Source organism: Coregonus clupeaformis, chromosome 14 (assembly GCF_020615455.1).
Source record: "Coregonus clupeaformis isolate EN_2021a chromosome 14, ASM2061545v1, whole genome shotgun sequence".
In the NCBI taxonomy this organism is placed as follows: Eukaryota; Metazoa; Chordata; class Actinopteri; order Salmoniformes; family Salmonidae; genus Coregonus; species Coregonus clupeaformis.
The window spans coordinates 11,856,131-11,874,004 of record NC_059205.1 but is presented as its reverse complement, the minus strand read 5'-3'; the positions used below and the strand labels follow the sequence as shown (position 1 = coordinate 11,874,004).

At 44.8% G+C, this 17,874-nt stretch overlaps 2 protein-coding genes, 1 long non-coding RNA gene and 1 other non-coding gene across 5 annotated transcripts in view; all 4 read left to right on the top strand.

Annotated features, from left to right (window-relative positions):
• Positions 1-2,955: 2,955 nt before the first annotated feature.
• LOC121580761 lies at positions 2,956-4,436 on the top strand. The gene is made up of 3 exons (XR_006003137.1): positions 2,956-3,113; positions 3,221-3,322; positions 4,260-4,436. It is a non-coding gene; the product is annotated as an uncharacterized LOC121580761 (long non-coding RNA).
• Positions 4,437-4,703: 267 nt separating this feature from the next.
• Positions 4,704-8,316, top strand: LOC121580760 (40S ribosomal protein S15). Its single transcript, XM_041895784.1, has 4 exons — positions 4,704-4,788; positions 5,173-5,258; positions 5,697-5,931; positions 8,161-8,316. Exons 1-4 carry the CDS (start codon positions 4,786-4,788, stop codon positions 8,272-8,274), a joined length of 438 nt encoding a protein of 145 aa, XP_041751718.1. The 5' UTR covers positions 4,704-4,785; the 3' UTR covers positions 8,275-8,316.
• On the top strand, positions 5,314-5,448 carry LOC121581732. The gene has a single exon (XR_006003266.1). It is a non-coding gene; the product is annotated as a small nucleolar RNA SNORA35 (small nucleolar RNA).
• Positions 8,317-10,534: 2,218 nt separating the features above from the next.
• Positions 10,535-17,874, top strand: part of LOC121580758 (dipeptidyl peptidase 9) — a 31,397-nt gene continuing 24,057 nt past the window's right edge. For both annotated transcript variants that reach the window (XM_041895782.2, XM_041895781.2), the window contains exons 1-2: positions 10,535-10,701; positions 12,951-13,041. In XM_041895782.2, coding sequence (XP_041751716.1) covers positions 12,986-13,041 — 56 coding nt within the window. In that variant the 5' untranslated portion in view covers positions 10,535-10,701; positions 12,951-12,985. The remainder of the gene's footprint in view (positions 10,702-12,950; positions 13,042-17,874) is intronic.

Below are 17,874 nucleotides of genomic sequence, written 5' to 3'. Positions count from 1 at the left end.
CCATGTTTACAGATTTTGGGTTGTACCTGGTAGGTTCATTGATAATTTGTGTGAGATTGAGGGCATCTAGTTTAGATTGTAGGTTGGCCGGGGTGTTAAGCATATCCCAGTTTAGGTCACCAAGCAGTATGAACTCTGAGGATAGATGGCGGGCAATCAGTTCACATATGGTGTCCAGGGCACAGCTCGGGGCTGAGGGGGGTCTGTAGCAAGCGGCAACAGTGAGAGACTTATTTCTGGAAAGGTGGATTTTTAGAAGTAGAAGCTCAAACTGTTTGGGCACAGACCTGGATAGTATGATAGAACTCTGCAGGCTATCTCTACAGTAGATTGCAACCCCACCCCCTTTGGCAGTTCTATCGAGACGGAAAATGTTGTAGTTGGATATGGACATTTCTGAATTTTTGGTGGCCTTCCTAAGCCAGGATTCAGACACTGCTAGAACATCAGGGTTGGCGGAGTGTGCTAACGCAGTGAATAACTCAAATTTAGGGAGGAGGCTTCGGATGTTAACGTGCAAGAAACCAAGGCTTTTACGGTTACAGAAGTCAACAAATGATAACGCCTGGGGTGTAGGAGTGATACTGGGGGCTACAGGGCCTGGGTTAACCTCTACATCACCAGAGGAACAGAGGAGGAGTAGAATAAGGATACGGCTAAAGGCTTTAAGAACTGGTCTTCTAGTGCGTTGGGTACAGAGAAAAAAAGGGTGTCACGCCCTGACTCTGGGGACTCGTATTTGTTGAGTCAGGGTGTGTATTTTCTATGTGGTATGTTCTATGTTGTATTTTCTAGGTTTAGATCTAGATCGTCTAGATCTATGTTGGACGGTGTGGTTCCCAATCAGAGGCAGCTGTCGCTCGTTGTCTCTGATTGGGGACCATACTTAGGTAGCCTATTGGCACTAGTGGGTTGTGGGACCTTGTTCCGTGTGAGGTATATTGTTTGTGTACCGTGGACTTCACGTTTCGTTTAGTTTGTTGTTTTGTCGCTTGTTTATTCATTCCAAATAAACATGTATGCATATCACGCTGCGCCTTGGTCTGACCCGTCCATGAACGATCGTGACAGAAGATCCCACCAAACGAGGACCAAGCAGCGTGTCCAGGAGCAGACAGTCTGGACATGGGAGGAGATCCTGGAAGGGAAGGGTTCCTGGACATGGGAGGAGATTCAGGCTGGGATGGATCGCCGTCCTTGGGAGGAGACAGTGGAGGCGCGGTATAGAGAGGAGCAGCGGCAACGCAGAAGGCGCCGGCCGAGGAAGAAGCCCGAGAGACAGCCCCAAGATTAAAAAAATTTGGGGGGGCTAAAATGGTGGTTGGCGGAGCCTAGTGTTAGAGCAGAACCAACTCCCCGTACTCACGCGAGGAGGCGTGTGACTGGGCAGGCTCCGTGTTATGCAGAGCTACGTACTGTGTCGCCAGGGTGCCGGCACAGCCCTGTACGTCCTGTGCTAGCACCACGCACGTGCCGTGCGAAGATGGGCATCCAGCCAGGACGGGGTGTGCCGGCTCAACGCTCCTGGTCTCCAGTATGCCTCCTCGGTCCCGCATATCCTGCGCCGGTTCTACGTACTGTATCGCCAGTACGCATGCACAGCCCAGTGCGTCCTGTGCCAGCGCCCCGCACGTGTAGTGCGAAAGTGGGTAGCCAGCCAGGACGGGTTGTGCCAGCTCTCCGCTCCAGACCTCCAGTCCGCCTTCGCAGCCCGACCCGGCCCGTTCCTGCTCCTCGCACCAAGCCAGTGGTGCGCGTCGCCAGCCCGACCCGGCCCGTTCCTGCTCCTCGCACCAAGCCAGTGGTGCGCGTCGCCAGCCCGGCCCGGCCTGTTCCTGCCCCTCGCACCAAGCCAGTGGTGCGTGTCGCCAGCCCGGCCCGGTCTGTTCCTGTCCCTCGCACCAAGCCAGCGGTGCGCGTCGCCAGCCCGGCCCGGCCTGTTTCTGCACCTCGCACCAAGCCAGTGGTGCATGTTCCTAGTCCGGTTCGGCCCGTGCCTGCTCCTCGCACCAGACCAGTGGTGAGTGTGTCCAGTCCGGCACGACCTGTGCCCGTTCCACCGGTGCCTGGTCCGGCACCAGTCAGCAGCTCCAGTCCGGAGCCAGAGCAGTCCGCTCCACCAGTGCCTGATCCAGCTCCGGTCAGCTGCTCCAGTCCGGAGCCAGAGCAGTCCGCTCCACCGGTGCCTGATCCAGCTCCGGTCAGCTGCTCCAGTCCGGAGCCAGAGTAGTCCGCTCCACCGGTGCCTGATCCAGCTCCGGTCAGCGGCTCCACTCCGGAGCCAGAGCAGTCCGCTCCACCGGGGTTCAGTCCAGATCCGGTCAGCGGCTCCAGTCCGGAGCCTGAGCAGTCCGCTCCACCGGTGCCCGGTCCAGCTCCGGTCAGCGGCTCCAGTCCAGACCCAGACGTCAGCCCCTCTCCAGGTTCGGGGTCTCCCACACCAGGTTCCAGACAGGGCTTGGTACTTCGTGGGAGGAAGGAGAGGGGAAGCAGCGCGCCGAGGTCCAGACCAGACCAGGGGCGCAACAGGGAGGCGGAGAGTAAGTGGTCGTCACGCCCTGAGCCGGATCCGCCTCCGAGGCGGAATGCCCACCCGGCCCCTACCCTGTTATGTTTATGTTGTGCGGTCGGAGTCCGCACCTTTGGGGGGGGTACTGTCACGCCCTGACTCTGGGGACTCGTATTTGTTGAGTCAGGGTGTGTATTTTGTGTGTGGTATGTTCTATGTTGTATTTTCTAGGTTTAGATCTAGATCGTCTAGATCTATGTTGGCCGGTGTGGTTCCCAATCAGAGGCAGCTGTCGCTCGTTGTCTCTGATTGGGGACCATACTTAGGTAGCCTATTGGCACTAGTGGGTTGTGGGATCTTGTTCTGTGTAAGGTATGTTGTTTGTGTACCGTGGACGTTTAGTTTGTTGTTTTGTCGCTTGTTTATTCATTCCAAATAAACATGTATGCATATCACGCTGCGCCTTGGTCTGACCCGTAAGGGTCAGATATACCTGGTACAATAAAAAATATGATGGGTAAAAAAAGTACATTTGTAAAAACTCTTTCCTCAGACCCAGTTCAACATGCAGTGGTCACCTGAAAGTCTTGCAACAACTGAGCAGGTAGGATTAATTAAAGCAGTTTCTAGTGCACTACATTTTAGTCAAACACTGCCTATTGTGCCTAGAGCTGTAATCCCCTAACGTAATGTTCATTGGCTCTGGTACAGGGACAAGAGCCCTGCATTAGCACACAAGGCCTCGGTGTCGGCAGTGCCAAGCGCAAAGGGGAGAACGTCATCACCAAGCTAGATGTCTGGACACGCAGCAGGGTAAGAACTCCTCTACTGAAACGTCCATCACAAGAGAAGTTGTTGCACTATGTCAGTGTTTTAACTGTGGAATAGATAATAACCATAATGAGAGAGGGCCCACTCCCACTTTAATGTGGATGTTTCATCATTATAAATTAACTGATTAGCTTTTTAAAGTAAAACATTGGAATTTAAATGGAACCCGACCACATCTTGTCACTCCCCTCTCTCGTCATCCTCTCACAAAGATAATGATGCAAAATCGTATTAAACTTTATTGGAAACCTGACACAAGCACATTCTGGAATATTGACTGTCATTTATGCATGGGGTTTGAGAGTGTGCCTGTTTGTCCCACAGAGCTCGCTGTGGCCTATGACCTTTGGGCTGGCGTGTTTCTCAGTTGTCACTGTAAATATTTTCTAGAACATTCAAACCTGACACCGCAACCTGTGTTCTAACCCAGTAAAAAAACAAGAAGGGAAAAGATACTGTTGTTCAAATCAGCACTTCGATTGATGATGTGTTGTGCATTTGTACATGAGGTTTTATGACAGAAAGTTGGCTATTGATGAATTGGGCCTCTTGGTAACTGTATCAGGCATGTCAAATAATTTCATGTGAATATTTCATTATTTTCTCTCCATCACAAAGCTGTGCTAATGGAGGTGGCTACTACCATTGCTCTTATGCAGTTGTCCGAAGATGTTACCACATTGTACCCGTAATATGTATCAGTCCTGTATCAGGCAGAGGACGCTGGTGGGAGAAGCTCATTGTAATGGCTGGAATGGAATTAATGGAACGGAGTCAAACGTGCTTTTGATGTGTTTGATACCATTCAATTTAGATTCCAGCCATTACAATGAGCCCGTCCTCATATAGAATTTCTTAGCATTTTTCATACAGACCTACGGGTATTACATGTCTTGTTCTTGCACATGTTTGTTTCTAGGTTGTCCACCCACAGCAGAAGCTTTGTTGTGTGGCACCTTATCGTTTCAGAAGGAGATCATGCGGGAGAAGAAAATGAAGATTGGTACTGAAATTCTGTTTCTACATGGTGTATTTATAGCTGGTGATTGACTTCATATGGCTCATAATAAGGATAACATTTTACTGTGAATGAACATTATCAGGAGGTGTTGTGTATTTTATCTTACCTTCTGCCTTTGTGTTATTCAATGTCAGATGTATTTTTGTGTGAGGGCTGTCATAAAAGATGACAAAAACATTTTAGCTGTCTGTTTTAATTTGGATATCTCCTATAGAAGTATCCCGAGTATGGTGACTTCAACTTGAATGGAAGTTGCACTGTTTGATGTTTATTGTACAGTACCGCCACCTACTGGTCCAGTGAAATATACACATATTTTGCATTTTGTCTGGGCGGAAATAGATAGCCGGATGTCCCTGCGAGTCGCGCGATATTAGCACCAACGAGACTTCGGAATGTTCTTTTCCCCGGAACATCAGGCAAGATGGTAGGTGGCCAATTTTACAAGAACCCGAATTTGACAATCTATGTCCATCTCAGCTAAGTTATAACACCTTTTAATTATTAAATCATACAGTGCAATGCATCACTGCGTATCAATCGGTACATTGGTGAATTTTAGGATGAAACACATTATTTACAATACCACAAAGCTTGGGTTGCCTGCAATGCTAATGCTAGCTTGCTCTTTATTTACCGAATCCGGTTTTGTCTTTTAGAGATGAATTCCGAAGTAAGCACGACAGCACTCCACTAACACAGTGGCTATGAATATTATGAATTATATTCACAGTGAACGGCATGTTTTAACACTCGTTTTCGTTGGCCCTTAATATCAACTGTGTTGAAGTAGTTTGCGTTGTTTCCCTAGGCGGATGTCGAGATCAAGAAGAAGCGTACCTTTAGGAAGTTCACCTACAGAGGTGTGGACTTGGACCAGCTTCTGGACATGTCCTAGTGAGTAAACCAATTAATCCAATAAATGGGTCCCGACATTTGGCAATATTGCTGTTTGCATTGTGGTATGTCGGTGAAAGCTCGGCACTTTCTCTGAGTGTAACCATCATGCCAATGCTAGAGGAACCCCATCTTGCAGAAGGGTGAGGTCAGACAGTGGCGTTCTCTCTTTCGAAAGTTGGGTACATTATTATGGCAACCTGTATGCTGTTTCATTTTCATGACTTTTCTCCATTTTGCATGTCATACATATCGTTACATAATGAATTGGACTATGACTAAATATGTAAAACTCTAAAGAGGTCATTTTGGTACAGTCTGGATTTATTTAAATGTTTTATTGACTCCCCTGTAGAAGTCTCCAGTCTGCTATTTGGACCTGATGCTGAATGTTAATTTGAAAGTATCCCTGACTGCATCATGCCTCCCTTCCTCCAGTGAACAGCTGATGCAGCTGTACTGCGCCCGCCAGAGGAGGCGGCTTAACCGTGGCCTTCGCCGCAAGCAACAGTCCCTCCTGAAGCGCCTGCGTAAGGCCAAGAAGGAGGCTCCCCCGATGGAGAAGCCCGAGGTGGTGAAGACTCACCTCAGGGACATGGTCATCCTGCCTGAGATGGTTGGCTCCATGGTCGGAGTGTACAATGGCAAGACCTTCAACCAGGTTGAAATCAAGGTGAGGTTTTGGGAAAGATCTGTAATCCCAAGGTTAGCAATACTAACAGGGACATGTAAAACTCCATATCGAATGTTAGCTAAATGCAAAAAAATGCATTGTGAACATTTTAGTCTCTGACATTAACTATTTACATTATAGACATAATGCTTAGTTTACTGCACTCACAAAACAAATTTTAGACAGCAAGGCTCTTGATCCAGGAGGGGATTCTCTGCTGTTGCCGAGAGAAGCTTGATTTTGCGAGAAGCTAACCAGGTAGCTAGATTCTAAATTAGAAAACCAAATGCACAACTGCGTAGCATTTAGCACATTTCAGACAGTTAACGTAATAGTTATAAGATACTTTGGGACGTGTATGTGGACACCCCTTCAAATTATTGGATTCGGCTATTTCAGCCACACCCGTTGCTGACAGGTGTTTAAAATCAAGCACACAGCCATGCAATCTCCATAGATGGACATTGGCCCCTCCTGAAGAGCTCAGTGACTTTCAACGTGGCACCGTCATAGGATACCACCTTTCCAGCAAGTAAGTCTGTCACATTTCTGCCCTTCTAGAACTTCCCCGGTCAACTGTAAGCGCTGTTATTGTGAAGTGGAAATATCTAGGAGCAACAACGGCTCAGCCGCGAAGTGGTAGGCCACACAAGCTCACAGAAAGGGACAGCTGAGTGCTGTAGCGCGTAACAATTATCTGTCCTCGGTTGCAACACTCACTACCGCGTTCCAAACTGCCTCTGGACGCAACTTCAGTACATTAACTGTTCATCTGGAGCTTCATGAAATGGGTTTCCATGGCCGAGCAGCCGCACACAAGCCTAAGATCACCATGCGCAATGTCAAGATTCTGCTGGAGTGGTGTAAAGCTCACCGCCATTGGACTCTGGAGCAGTGGAAACGCCTTCTCTGGGGTGATGAATCACGCTTCACCATCTGGCAGGCTGACGGAAGAACCTGGGTTTGGCAGATGCCAAGAGAATGCTACCTGCCCGAATGCATAGTACCAACTGTAAAGTTTGGTGGAGAAGAAATAATGGTCTGTGGCTGTTTTTCATGGTTTGGGCTAGGCCCCTTAGTTCCAGTGAAGGGGAATCTTAAAGCTACAGCATACAATTACATTCTAGACGATTCTGTACTTCCAACTTTGTGGCAAGTTTGGGGAAGGTCCTTTCCTGTTTCAGCATGACAATGCCCCTGTGCACAAAGCGAGGTCCATACAGAAATGGTTCGTCGAACGGTGTGGAAGAACTTGACTGGCCTGCACAGAGCCCTGATCTCAACTCCATCGAACAATTTTGGGATGAATTGGAACACCGACTGCGAGCAAGGCCTAATCCCCAACATCAGTGCCCGACCTCACTAATGCTCTTGTGGCTCAATGGAAGCAAGTCCCCGCAGCAATGTTCCAACATCTAGTGGAAAGCCTTCTCAGAAGAGTGGAGGCTGTTTTATCAGCAAAAGGGTGGACCAACGCCATATTAATGCCCTTGGTTTTGGAAAGAGATGTTTGACAAGCAGGTGTTCACATTCTTTTGGCCATGTAGTGTATCTAGCTGGCAAACATTTATTTGTGAATTCCATACTATAACTAGATCACCTGGCGCGTGCTGCACAACAGTGAGTGACTAAAGTCTCCTGTCTTGTCATTGTGTGCTTGTAAACAAACACCATGTTACTGGGGACTACCGGTAAGCTTCATAATGAAAATGTGACGGGTGAAATGACGAACTCAATGTGCTTTATCTCTTAACGTATTGCAGAAGTTGACTGCAAGTATTTACTTAAAAAGTCACTACAAATATTCACATTTATTAAACTTCAAATAAGTAGTTTCAACGGTATGGAAAAACCTTGCAGAGCCTATTTCTAAATCCCCGGGATACCGCCCAAGCCTACTACACACCGCAATGGCCCCTCCTGAGATTGCGATTGTAAATAAAAAAATGTATTTTACTTATTGCTAGGGTTTTCGCATCCTGTTACCTGCGTACAATGCAATAATTTGCTACACGGTATTTTTGAAGCCTTTGGTAATAATCAGATGTTTGTATAGTTCATAAATGTTTTGGTCCTGCATCAGTCTTGTCCTTACAAGTTTTCAGTCTAAATCTGCGTGTAGAAGCTGTCTGAACAATGTACAGTGGTAGTTCAGTCACGGATGTATTCTAGTTGTCTAGTAACAGGATTGTCCTGCTCGTACTAACATTTGTACATTTCTCTCTCCAGCCTGAGATGTGCGGCCACTACCTGGGGGAGTTCTCCATCACCTACAAGCCAGTCAAGCACGGTCGCCCCGGTATCGGAGCTACACATTCTTCCCGTTTCATCCCACTGAAGTAGAATGGCTGCTGTCTTTGTATAAATAAAATTGAGGTCCCCACACTTTTCTGTTTGCTTTTAATTTAAACATGTTTTGTTCTGTTTTCCTGAATTGTGACATTAATATTTTTTATCCATTGAATTAATTTCGTTTTCTAGATCTGGGTGCATACCTGCCCATGTGTTCCCGTTTTAGGTATAACAAATATATCATTCTGTGTAGTTTACTGGCTGGAGCTGCACTTCCTGGTATGTTGCCTGTGTCTCAACACGTTTTCTCAATTTGCTTATAAGTGACACCCTTGTACTCTAGTGGTAAAGTTTATCAGTGCTCAAAAAAATAAAGGGAACACTTAAACAACACAATGTAACTCCCAAGTTAATCACACTTCTGTGAAATCAAACTGTCCATTTAGGAAGCAACACTGATTGACAATACATTTCACATGCTGTTGTGCAAATGGAATAGACAACAGGTGGAAATTCTAGGCAATTAGCAAGACACCCCCAATAAAGGACTGGTTTTGCAGCTGGTGACCACAGACCACTTCTCAGTTCCTATGCTTCCTGGCTGATGTTTTGGTCACTTTTGAATGCTGGCGGTGCTTTCACTCTAGTGGTAGCATGAGACGGAGTCTACAACCCACACAAGTGGCTCAGGTAGTGCAGCTCATCCAGGATGGCACATCAATGCGAGCTGTGGCAAGAAGGTTTGCTGTGTCTGTCAGCGTAGTGTCCAGAGCATGGAGGTGCTACCAGGAGACGTGGAGGAGGGCAACAACCCAGCAGCAGGACTGCTACCTCCGCCTTTGTGCATTTTGCACTGCCAGAGCCCTGCAAAATGACCTCCAGCAGGCCACAAATGTGCATGTGTCTGCTCAAACGGTCAGAAACAGACTCCATGAGGGCCCGACGTCCACAGGTGGGGGTTGGGCTTAGAGCCCAACACCGTGCAGGACGTTTGGCATTTGCCAGAGAACACCAAGATTGGCACATTTGCCACTGGTGCCCTGTGCTCTTCACAGATGAAAGCAGGTTCACACTGAGCACATGTGACAGAGTGGAGACGCGGTGGAGGATGTTCTGCTGCCTGCAACATCCTCCAGCATGACCGGTTTGGCGGTGGGTCAGTCATGGTGTGGGGTGGCATTTCTTTGGGGGGCCGCACAGCCCTCCATGTGCTCGCCAGAGGTAGCCTGACTGCCATTAGGTACCGAGATGAGATCCTCAGACCCCTTGTGAGACCATATGCTGGTTCGGTTGGCCCTGGGTTCCTCCTGATGCAAGACAATGCTAGACCTCATGTGGCTGGAGTGTGTCAGCAGTTCCTGCAAGAGGAAGGCATTGATGCTATGGACTGGCCCGCCCGTTCCCCAGACCTGAATCCAATTGAGCACATCTGGGACATCATGTCTCGCTCCATCCACCAACGCCACGTTGCACCACAGACTGTCCAGGAGTTGGCGTATGCTTTAGTCCAGGTCTGGGAGGAGATCCCTCAGGAGACCATCCGCCACCTCATCAGGAACATGCCCAGGCGTTGTAGGGAGGTCATACAGGCACGTGGAGGCCACACACACTACTGAGCCTCATTTTGACTTGTTTTAAGGACATTATATCAAAGTTGGATCAGCATGTAGTGTGGTTGTCCACTTTAATTTTGAGGGTGACTCCAAATCCAGACCTCCATGGGTTGATACATTTGATTTCCATTGATAATTTCTGTTTGATTTTGTTGTCAGCACATTCAACTATGTAAAGAAAAAAGTATTTAATAAGATTATTTCATTCATTCAGATCTAGGATGTGTTATTTTAGTGTTCCCTTTATTTTTTTGAGCAGTGTATATCACGTGTTTATTATTCAGAGAAAATGACTGCCACACTTTCACATGCGTAATAAACAAACACCCTAAATTGGTTCGCCATCTGTTGAATCGTGAATGTCTTGTAAACTGAGTAATTTTTTAAAAGCAATTAAGACTTGCCAGTCATATTATTGATGGGTTAATTGAACATCTGCAGCTACTGTTAAAAAAATACAAAATGAACGCTTATGGGCGGACTGCATATTTTCCAATGCAATAATCTTTAATAATTTACAGTTTTGAGAACCTTTCCTGTCAGTACATGTTTACAGTAGAATGTGTACAATTTATATTCATAAAAAGTTACTGCCTCGTATCAAACGCAGATTTCTGGTTAAGATTAAACACTGCGCAGCACCATCCCTGCGAACACAGCGGAAGAGGAGCGGTGCGACCCTGTAAAAGTGCGGAAGCGTTATACCCGGGTTCAAAGGTTCCTGGGTGTTCTCCTTCATAATCTACGTTGACGTCTGTCCACATTCTGGGACATGGACACAACCTTTAGCAGTAGTAATATTTGTTTTTTAATACCTAGCTAGTAAAGACAAGGATCGTTGGGAAAATAAGAAGTGGCTGGATTGGTAAGTATTCGTTTATGAACTCGTTTCCGATTGGATTTAGCCGACTCCAGTGACAGGCTTGCTAAGGAACCAGCTAGCGCATAGCTGCCAAACTGGTAAACCCGAGAACTGTCACGAGAGAGCTGTCATGTTACAATGTATCCTAGCTGGCAAACGTTGCGGTAATATGTAGTTAGATTGCGGCAATGTAACACTTACGTTCTATTAGATATACAATGTAGCTAATCACGACATTGTTGCTAGCTAAACCATATCCAGCTACAGTTGTTGTGACCCCTTGATGAGAACAAAGATAGCTATGTCGTACGTACCGGTCATTAAATGATTTCCCCCATCCCTGGTTTCCTTTCCCAGTTCTAGCTACCAACCTATCTGATATTTAGAATGGGAGAAATATCAGTTTAAATCTTTCATCTTTAATTTAATCTTCAAAGGGTTATGAATGGAAGAGAAAATGCCAGCGACTCAGATTAGGCTGTAGACCTCACTCCAAATATGAGAATCCAATGCAGGCAATGTGTGGATGACAAAAACGAGTTTGTCAGCTATGACTTCCTACTTTCCAGATGCAGAAGTGATACGTCTTCATATCTTTTCTGTATGGTGCAGTTTAGGCCTACCAATTCCTTATCCAACCCCCCCAGCCTGCCCATATTTCCCCCTTCCCCATGATTTCCCATTGTACAATGAACAAAAATATAAACGCAACATGTAAAGTGTTGGTCCCATGTTTCATGAGCTGAAATAAAAGATCCCAGAAATGTTCCATACGAACAAAAAGCGTATTTCTCTCAAATGTTGTGCACAAATTTGTTTACGTCCCCTGTTAGTGAGCATTTCTCCTTTGCCAAGATAATCCATCCAACTGACAGGTGTGGCATATCAAGAAGCTGATTAAACAGCACAATCATTACACAGATGCACCTTGTGCTGGGACAATAAAAGGCAACTCTAAAAGTTGTAGTTCTGTAACACAACACAATGCCACAGATGTCGTAAGTTTTGAGGGAGGGTGCAAATGGCATGCTAACTGCAGGAATGTCCAGATAATTGAATGTTCATTTCTCTACCATAAGCCGCCTCCAACGTCATTTTAGAGAATTTGGCAGTACGTCTAACCGGCCTCAACCGCAGACCACGTGTATGGCACAGTGTGGGCGAGCGGTTTGCTGATGTCAACATTGTGAACAGCGTGCCCCATGGTGGTGGGGTTATGGTATGGGCAGGCATAAGCTACGGACAACGAACACAATTGCATTTTATCAATGGCAATTTAAATGCACAGAAATACCGTGACAAGATCCATTTATTTTAAAGGATCTGTGACCAACAGATGCATATCTGTATTCCCAGTCATGTGAAATACATAGATGAGGGCCTAATGATTTTTTTTTAAATTGACAGATTTCCTCATATAAACTGTAACTAAGTAAAATCTTTGAAATTGTTGCGTGTTGCATTTATATTTTTGTTCAGTATAGATCTATGACCAATTTGCATCTTCACCCTAGTCTCACAGAGGGCTGTTTAGAGCTATTGTCATATTGTTCACACCCATCTACTCCTTCAGTGTGACATTGTAAAGGCCGGGCTAAGGGGTCACGTCCCATAGGTTTGTTTGGGCACTGAGCATTCTATGGCTATTGGTGATCAGATTCTCTTTAAATCCAATGCTTGAATGTTTTCTTCACATCATCTGAAAGCAAATGGTAAACGAATAGCAAGTTCTCTGAAATCCCACCAACACAAAGAACGTCAAAGAGGTCCTTGGCCCATGTCAACCCTGATGCACACCTTACCTGTCTTTAGGCCTGCCCTCTCCATACAGGCTACATTGTCGACTTTATTTTTACTATACACTGTGTTGGCTAAGGTTTCATGCATTCCTGTAACATCCAACTAATGGAATGTGGGACATTCTTATGGCTTTGCTGTCTTCTATCACACCTTGGATACATTTTAGTCACACTCTCTTATCCAGAGTGACTAGGGTTCCATGCCTTGCTCAAGGGCACATCAACAGATTATTTTTGTAGTCGGCACGAGGATTCGAACCAGCAAACTTTCAATTATTGGCCCAACGCTCTTAACCACTAGGCTACCTGCCGCCTGGATAGCAAACCTTTACTGCATGCAGGATTGTCCCATTGATTGAGACGCATGGATTCAGAGAGAGATTTTATATGTAGGTGTTTTTGTTCAATGTCTATAAGATTGATTAACCCTTTTATTTGAATGTTTAACTTTAGGTTGAAGACTCTGGTTGAGGCTTGTTGGCCAGTGAATGCATAGTGTGAAGAGGGTCAAACTTGGAGACAAAACAGAAGGTTACTGGAAAAGGTATGGTGTCCTTGTGTGTTCAAATTACCTGTATTTGTATTTATTATGGATCCCCATTAGCAGCTACTCTTCCTGGGGTCCAGCAAAATTAAGGCAGTTATACAATTTTGAAAACATTACAATACATTCACAACATATTTCACTATACATTAAGTGTGTGCCCTCAGGCCCTACTCTACTACCACATATCTACAACACAAAATCCATGTGTACGTGTGTTTCTATGCATGTCTGTGCCTATGTTTGTGTTGCTTTATAGTCCCCGCTGTTCCATAAGGTGTATTTTTATCTGTTTTTTAAATCAAATTTTACTGCTTGCATGAGTTACTTGATGTGGAATAGAGTTCCATGTAGTCATGGCTATATGTAGTACTGTGCACCTCCCATAGTCTGTTCTGGACTTGGGGACTGAAGAGACCTCTGGTGGCATGTCTTGTGGGTTATGCATAGGTGTCTGAGCTGTGTGCCAGTAGTTCAAACAGACAGCTCGGTGCATTCAACATGTCAATACCTCTCACAAATACAAGTAGTGATGAAGTCAGTCTCTCCTCCACTTTGAGCCAGGAGAGATTGACATGCATATTATTAATGTTAACTCTGTGTACATCCCAGGGCCAGCCATGCTGCCCTGTTCTGAGCCGATTGCAATTTTCCTAAGTCCCTCTTTGTGGCACCTGACCACATGACTGAACAGTAGTCCAGGTGCGACAAAACTAGGGCCTGAAGGACCTGCCTTGTTGATAGTGCTGTTAAGAACGCTTTATTATGGACAGACTTCTCCCCATCTTAGCTACTGTTGTATTAATATGTTTTGACCATGACAGTTTACAATCCAGGGTTACTCCAAGCAGTTTAGTCACCTCAACTTGCTCAATTTCCACATTATTCATTACAATATTTAGTTGAGGTTTAGGGTTTAGTGAATGATTTGTCCCAAATACACTGCTTTTAGTTTTTGAAATATTTAGGACTAACTTATTCCTTGCCACCCTTTCTGAAACTATCTGCAGCTCTTTGTTAAGTGTTGCAGTCATTTCAGTTGCTGTAGTAGCTGACGTGTATTGTGTTGAGTCATCCGCATACATAGACACACTGGCTTTACTCAAAGCCAGTGGCATGTTGTTATTAAATATTGAAAAAAGTAAGGGGCCTAGACAGCTGCCCTGGAGAATTCCTTACGTTGGATAGGCTTCCATTAAAGAACACCCTCTGTGTTCTGTTAGACAGGAAACTCTATCCACAATATAACAGGGGGTGTAAAGCCATAAAACAAGTTTTTCCAGCAGCAGACTGTGATCTATAATGTCAAAAGCCGCACTGAAGTCTAACAAAACAGCCCCCAAAATCATTTGATCATACATTTCTCTCGGCCAATCATCAGTAATTTGTGTAAATGCTGTGCTCGTTGAATGTCCTTCCGTTTAAGTGTGCTGAAAGTCTGTTGTCAATTTGTTTACTGTAAAATAGAATTGTATCTGGTCAAATACCAAATTTTCCAAAAGATTGGTCGGCTGTTTGAGCCAGTAAAGGGGGCTTTACTATTCTTAGGTAGAGAAATGACTTTTGCTTCCCTCCAGGCCTGAGGGGGCACACTTTCTAGGAGGCTTAAATTGAAGATATGGCAAATAGGAGTGGCAATATCGTCAGCAATTATCCTCAGTAATTTTCCATCCAAGTTGTCAGACCCCGGTGGCTTGACATTGTTGATAGACAACAATACTTTTTTCACCTCTTCCTCACTCACTTTACGGAATTTAAAATTACAATGCTTGTCTTTCATAATTTGGTCATATACAGTGGGGAGAACAAGTATTTGATACACTGCCGATTTTGCAGGTTTTCCTACTTACAAAGCATGTAGAGGTCTGTAATTTTTATCATAGGTACACTTCAACTGTGAGAGACGGAATCTAAAACAAAAATCCAGAAAATCACATTGTATGATTTGTAAGTAATTAATTTGCATTTTATTGCATGACATAAGTATTTGATACATCAGAAAAGCAGAACTTAATATTTGGTACAGAAACCTTTGTGTGCAATTACAGAGATCATACGTTTCCTGTAGGTCTTGACCAGGTTTGCACACACTGCAGCAGGGATTTTGGCCCACTCCTCCATACAGACCCTCCAGATCCTTCAGGTTTCGGGGCTGTCGCTGGGCAATACGGACTTTCAGCTCCCTCCAAAGATTTTCTATTGGGTTCAGGTCTGGAGACTGGCTAGGCCACTCCAGGACCTTGAGATGCTTCTGGAGCCACTCCTTAGTTGCCCTGGCTGTGTGTTTCAAGTTGTTGTCATGCTGGAAGACCCAGCCACGACCCATCTTCAATGCTCTTACTGAGGGAAGATCTCGCGATACATGGCCCCATCCATCCTCCCCTCAATATGGTGCAGTCGTCCTGTCCCCTTTGCAGAAAAGCAACCCCAAAGAATGATGTTTCCACCTCCATGCTTCACGGTTGGGATGGTGTTCTTGGGGTTGTACTCATCCTTCTTCTTCCTCCAAACACGGCGAGTGGAGTTTAGACCAAAAAGCTCTATTTTTGTCTCATCAGACCACATGACCTACTCCCATTCCTCCTCTGGGTCATCCAGATGGTCATTGGCAAACTTCAGACGGGCCTGGACATGCGCTGGCTTGAGCAGGGGGACCTTGCGTGCGCTGCAGGATTTTAATCCATGACGGCGTAGTGTGTTACTAATGGTTTTCTTTGAGATTGTTGTCCCAGCTCTCTTCAGGTCATTGACCAGGTCCTGCCGTGTAGTTCTGGGCTGATCCCTCACCTTCCTCATGATCATTGATGCCCCATGAGGTGAGATCTCTAATAATTGCGCCAACAGTTGTTGCCTTCTCACCAAGCTGCTTGCCTATTTTCCTGTAGCCCATCCCAGCCTTGTGCAGGTGTACAATTTTATCCCTGATGTCCTTACACAGCTCTCAGGTCTTGGCCATTGTGGAGAGGTTGGAGTCTGTTTGATTGAGTGTGTGGACAGGTGTCTTTTATACAGGTAACGAGTTCAAACAGGTGCAGTTAATACAGGTAATGAGTGGAGAACAGGAGGGCTTCTTAAAGAAAAACTAACAGGTCTGTGAGAGCCGGAATTCTTACTGGTTGGTAGGTGATCAAATACTTCTGTCATGCAATAAAATGCAAATTAATTACTTAAAAATCATACAATGTGATTTTCTGGATTTTTGTTTTAGATTCCGTCTCTCACAGTTGAAGTGTACCTATGATAAAAATTACCGACCTCTACATGCTTTGTAAGTAGGAAAACCTGCAAAATCGGCAGTGTATCAAATACTTGTTCTCCCCACTGTATACTTGGATGTGTAGTGTCAGAATTTGTTGCTGGCATGTCATGCCTAAGTTTGCTAATCTTGCGAATGAAAAAATAATTAAAGTAGTTGGCAATATCAGTGGTTTTTTTGATGGATGAGCCATCTGATTCAATGAATGATGGAGTGGTTTGCCTTTTTGGCCAAAATTTCATTTAAGGTGCTCCAATGCTTTTTAATGTAATTCTTCATGTAATTTATCTTTGTTTCATAGTGTAGTTTCTTCTTCTTTTTATTCAGTTTAGTCACATGATTTCTCAATTTACAGTACGTTTGCCAATCGGTTGTGCAGCCAGACTTATTTGCCATTTCTTTTGCCTTATCCCTCAACTATACAATTTTGCAATTCCTCATCAATCCACAGGGATTTAACTGTTTTTACAGTCATTTCCTTAATGGGTGCATGCTTATTAGTAACTGGGATAAGCAATTATATAAATGTGTCAAGTGCAGGGTCTGGTTGCTTCTCATTACACACAACGGACCAACACATTCTTTACATCAACAACATAGGAATCACTACAAAACTTATTGTATGACCTCTTATACACTATATTAGGCCCAGCCTTTGGAACTTTGGTTTTCCTGGATATTGCTACTATATTGTGATCACTACATCCGATGGATTTGGATACTGCTTTCTGCAGCATTAGTAAAGATGTTGATGATTTCATTCCTGTGCTGTTTGTAACTACCCTGATAGGTTGAATGATAACCTGAACCAGGTTGCAGGCACTAGTTACAGTTTGAAGCTTTCTCTTGAGTGGGCAGCCTGATGAAAGCCAGTCAATATTTAAATCACCCAGAAAATATACCTCTGTTGATATCACATACATTATCAAGCATTTTACACATGTTATCCAGATACTGACTGTTAGCACTTGGTGGTCTATAGCAGCTTCCCACCAGATTGGGCTTTAGGTGAGGCAGTTGAACCTGTAGCCATATTACTTCAACAGTATTTAACATGAGAGCCTCTCAAAGCTTTACAGGAATGTGGTTCTGAATATAAATGGCCACACCTCCACCTTTGGCATTTCTGTCTTTTCTGTAGATCTTATAACCATGTATTGCTACCGCTGTATCAATAAAAGGTATTATCTAAGTGAGTTTGAGATTGTCAGAATATGAATGTCATCTGTTACTAGCAAATGATTGATTTCATGAACCTTGTTTCTTAAGCTACATATGTTAACATGGGCTATTTTTAGCACTTTTCTGGGATGCTTGATTGTTTTTATTGCTCTACTGGGAAGCTTAGCAAAGATAGACATGCTCAGGTTATTTATGTTAGTGCAGGGTAAGCTGCACTAACACTGCTAGGGCACACTGCCTCAGTGCTAACAGTATATCTCTGGTTCATAGGCACATGATTACTGCATACAATAGCTGTAGGATCAGCAGAGGCATTCAGGGCAGTAAGAGGGACATACATTGCATTCAGAAAGTATTCAGACCCCTTTACTTTTTCCACATTTTGTTATGTTACA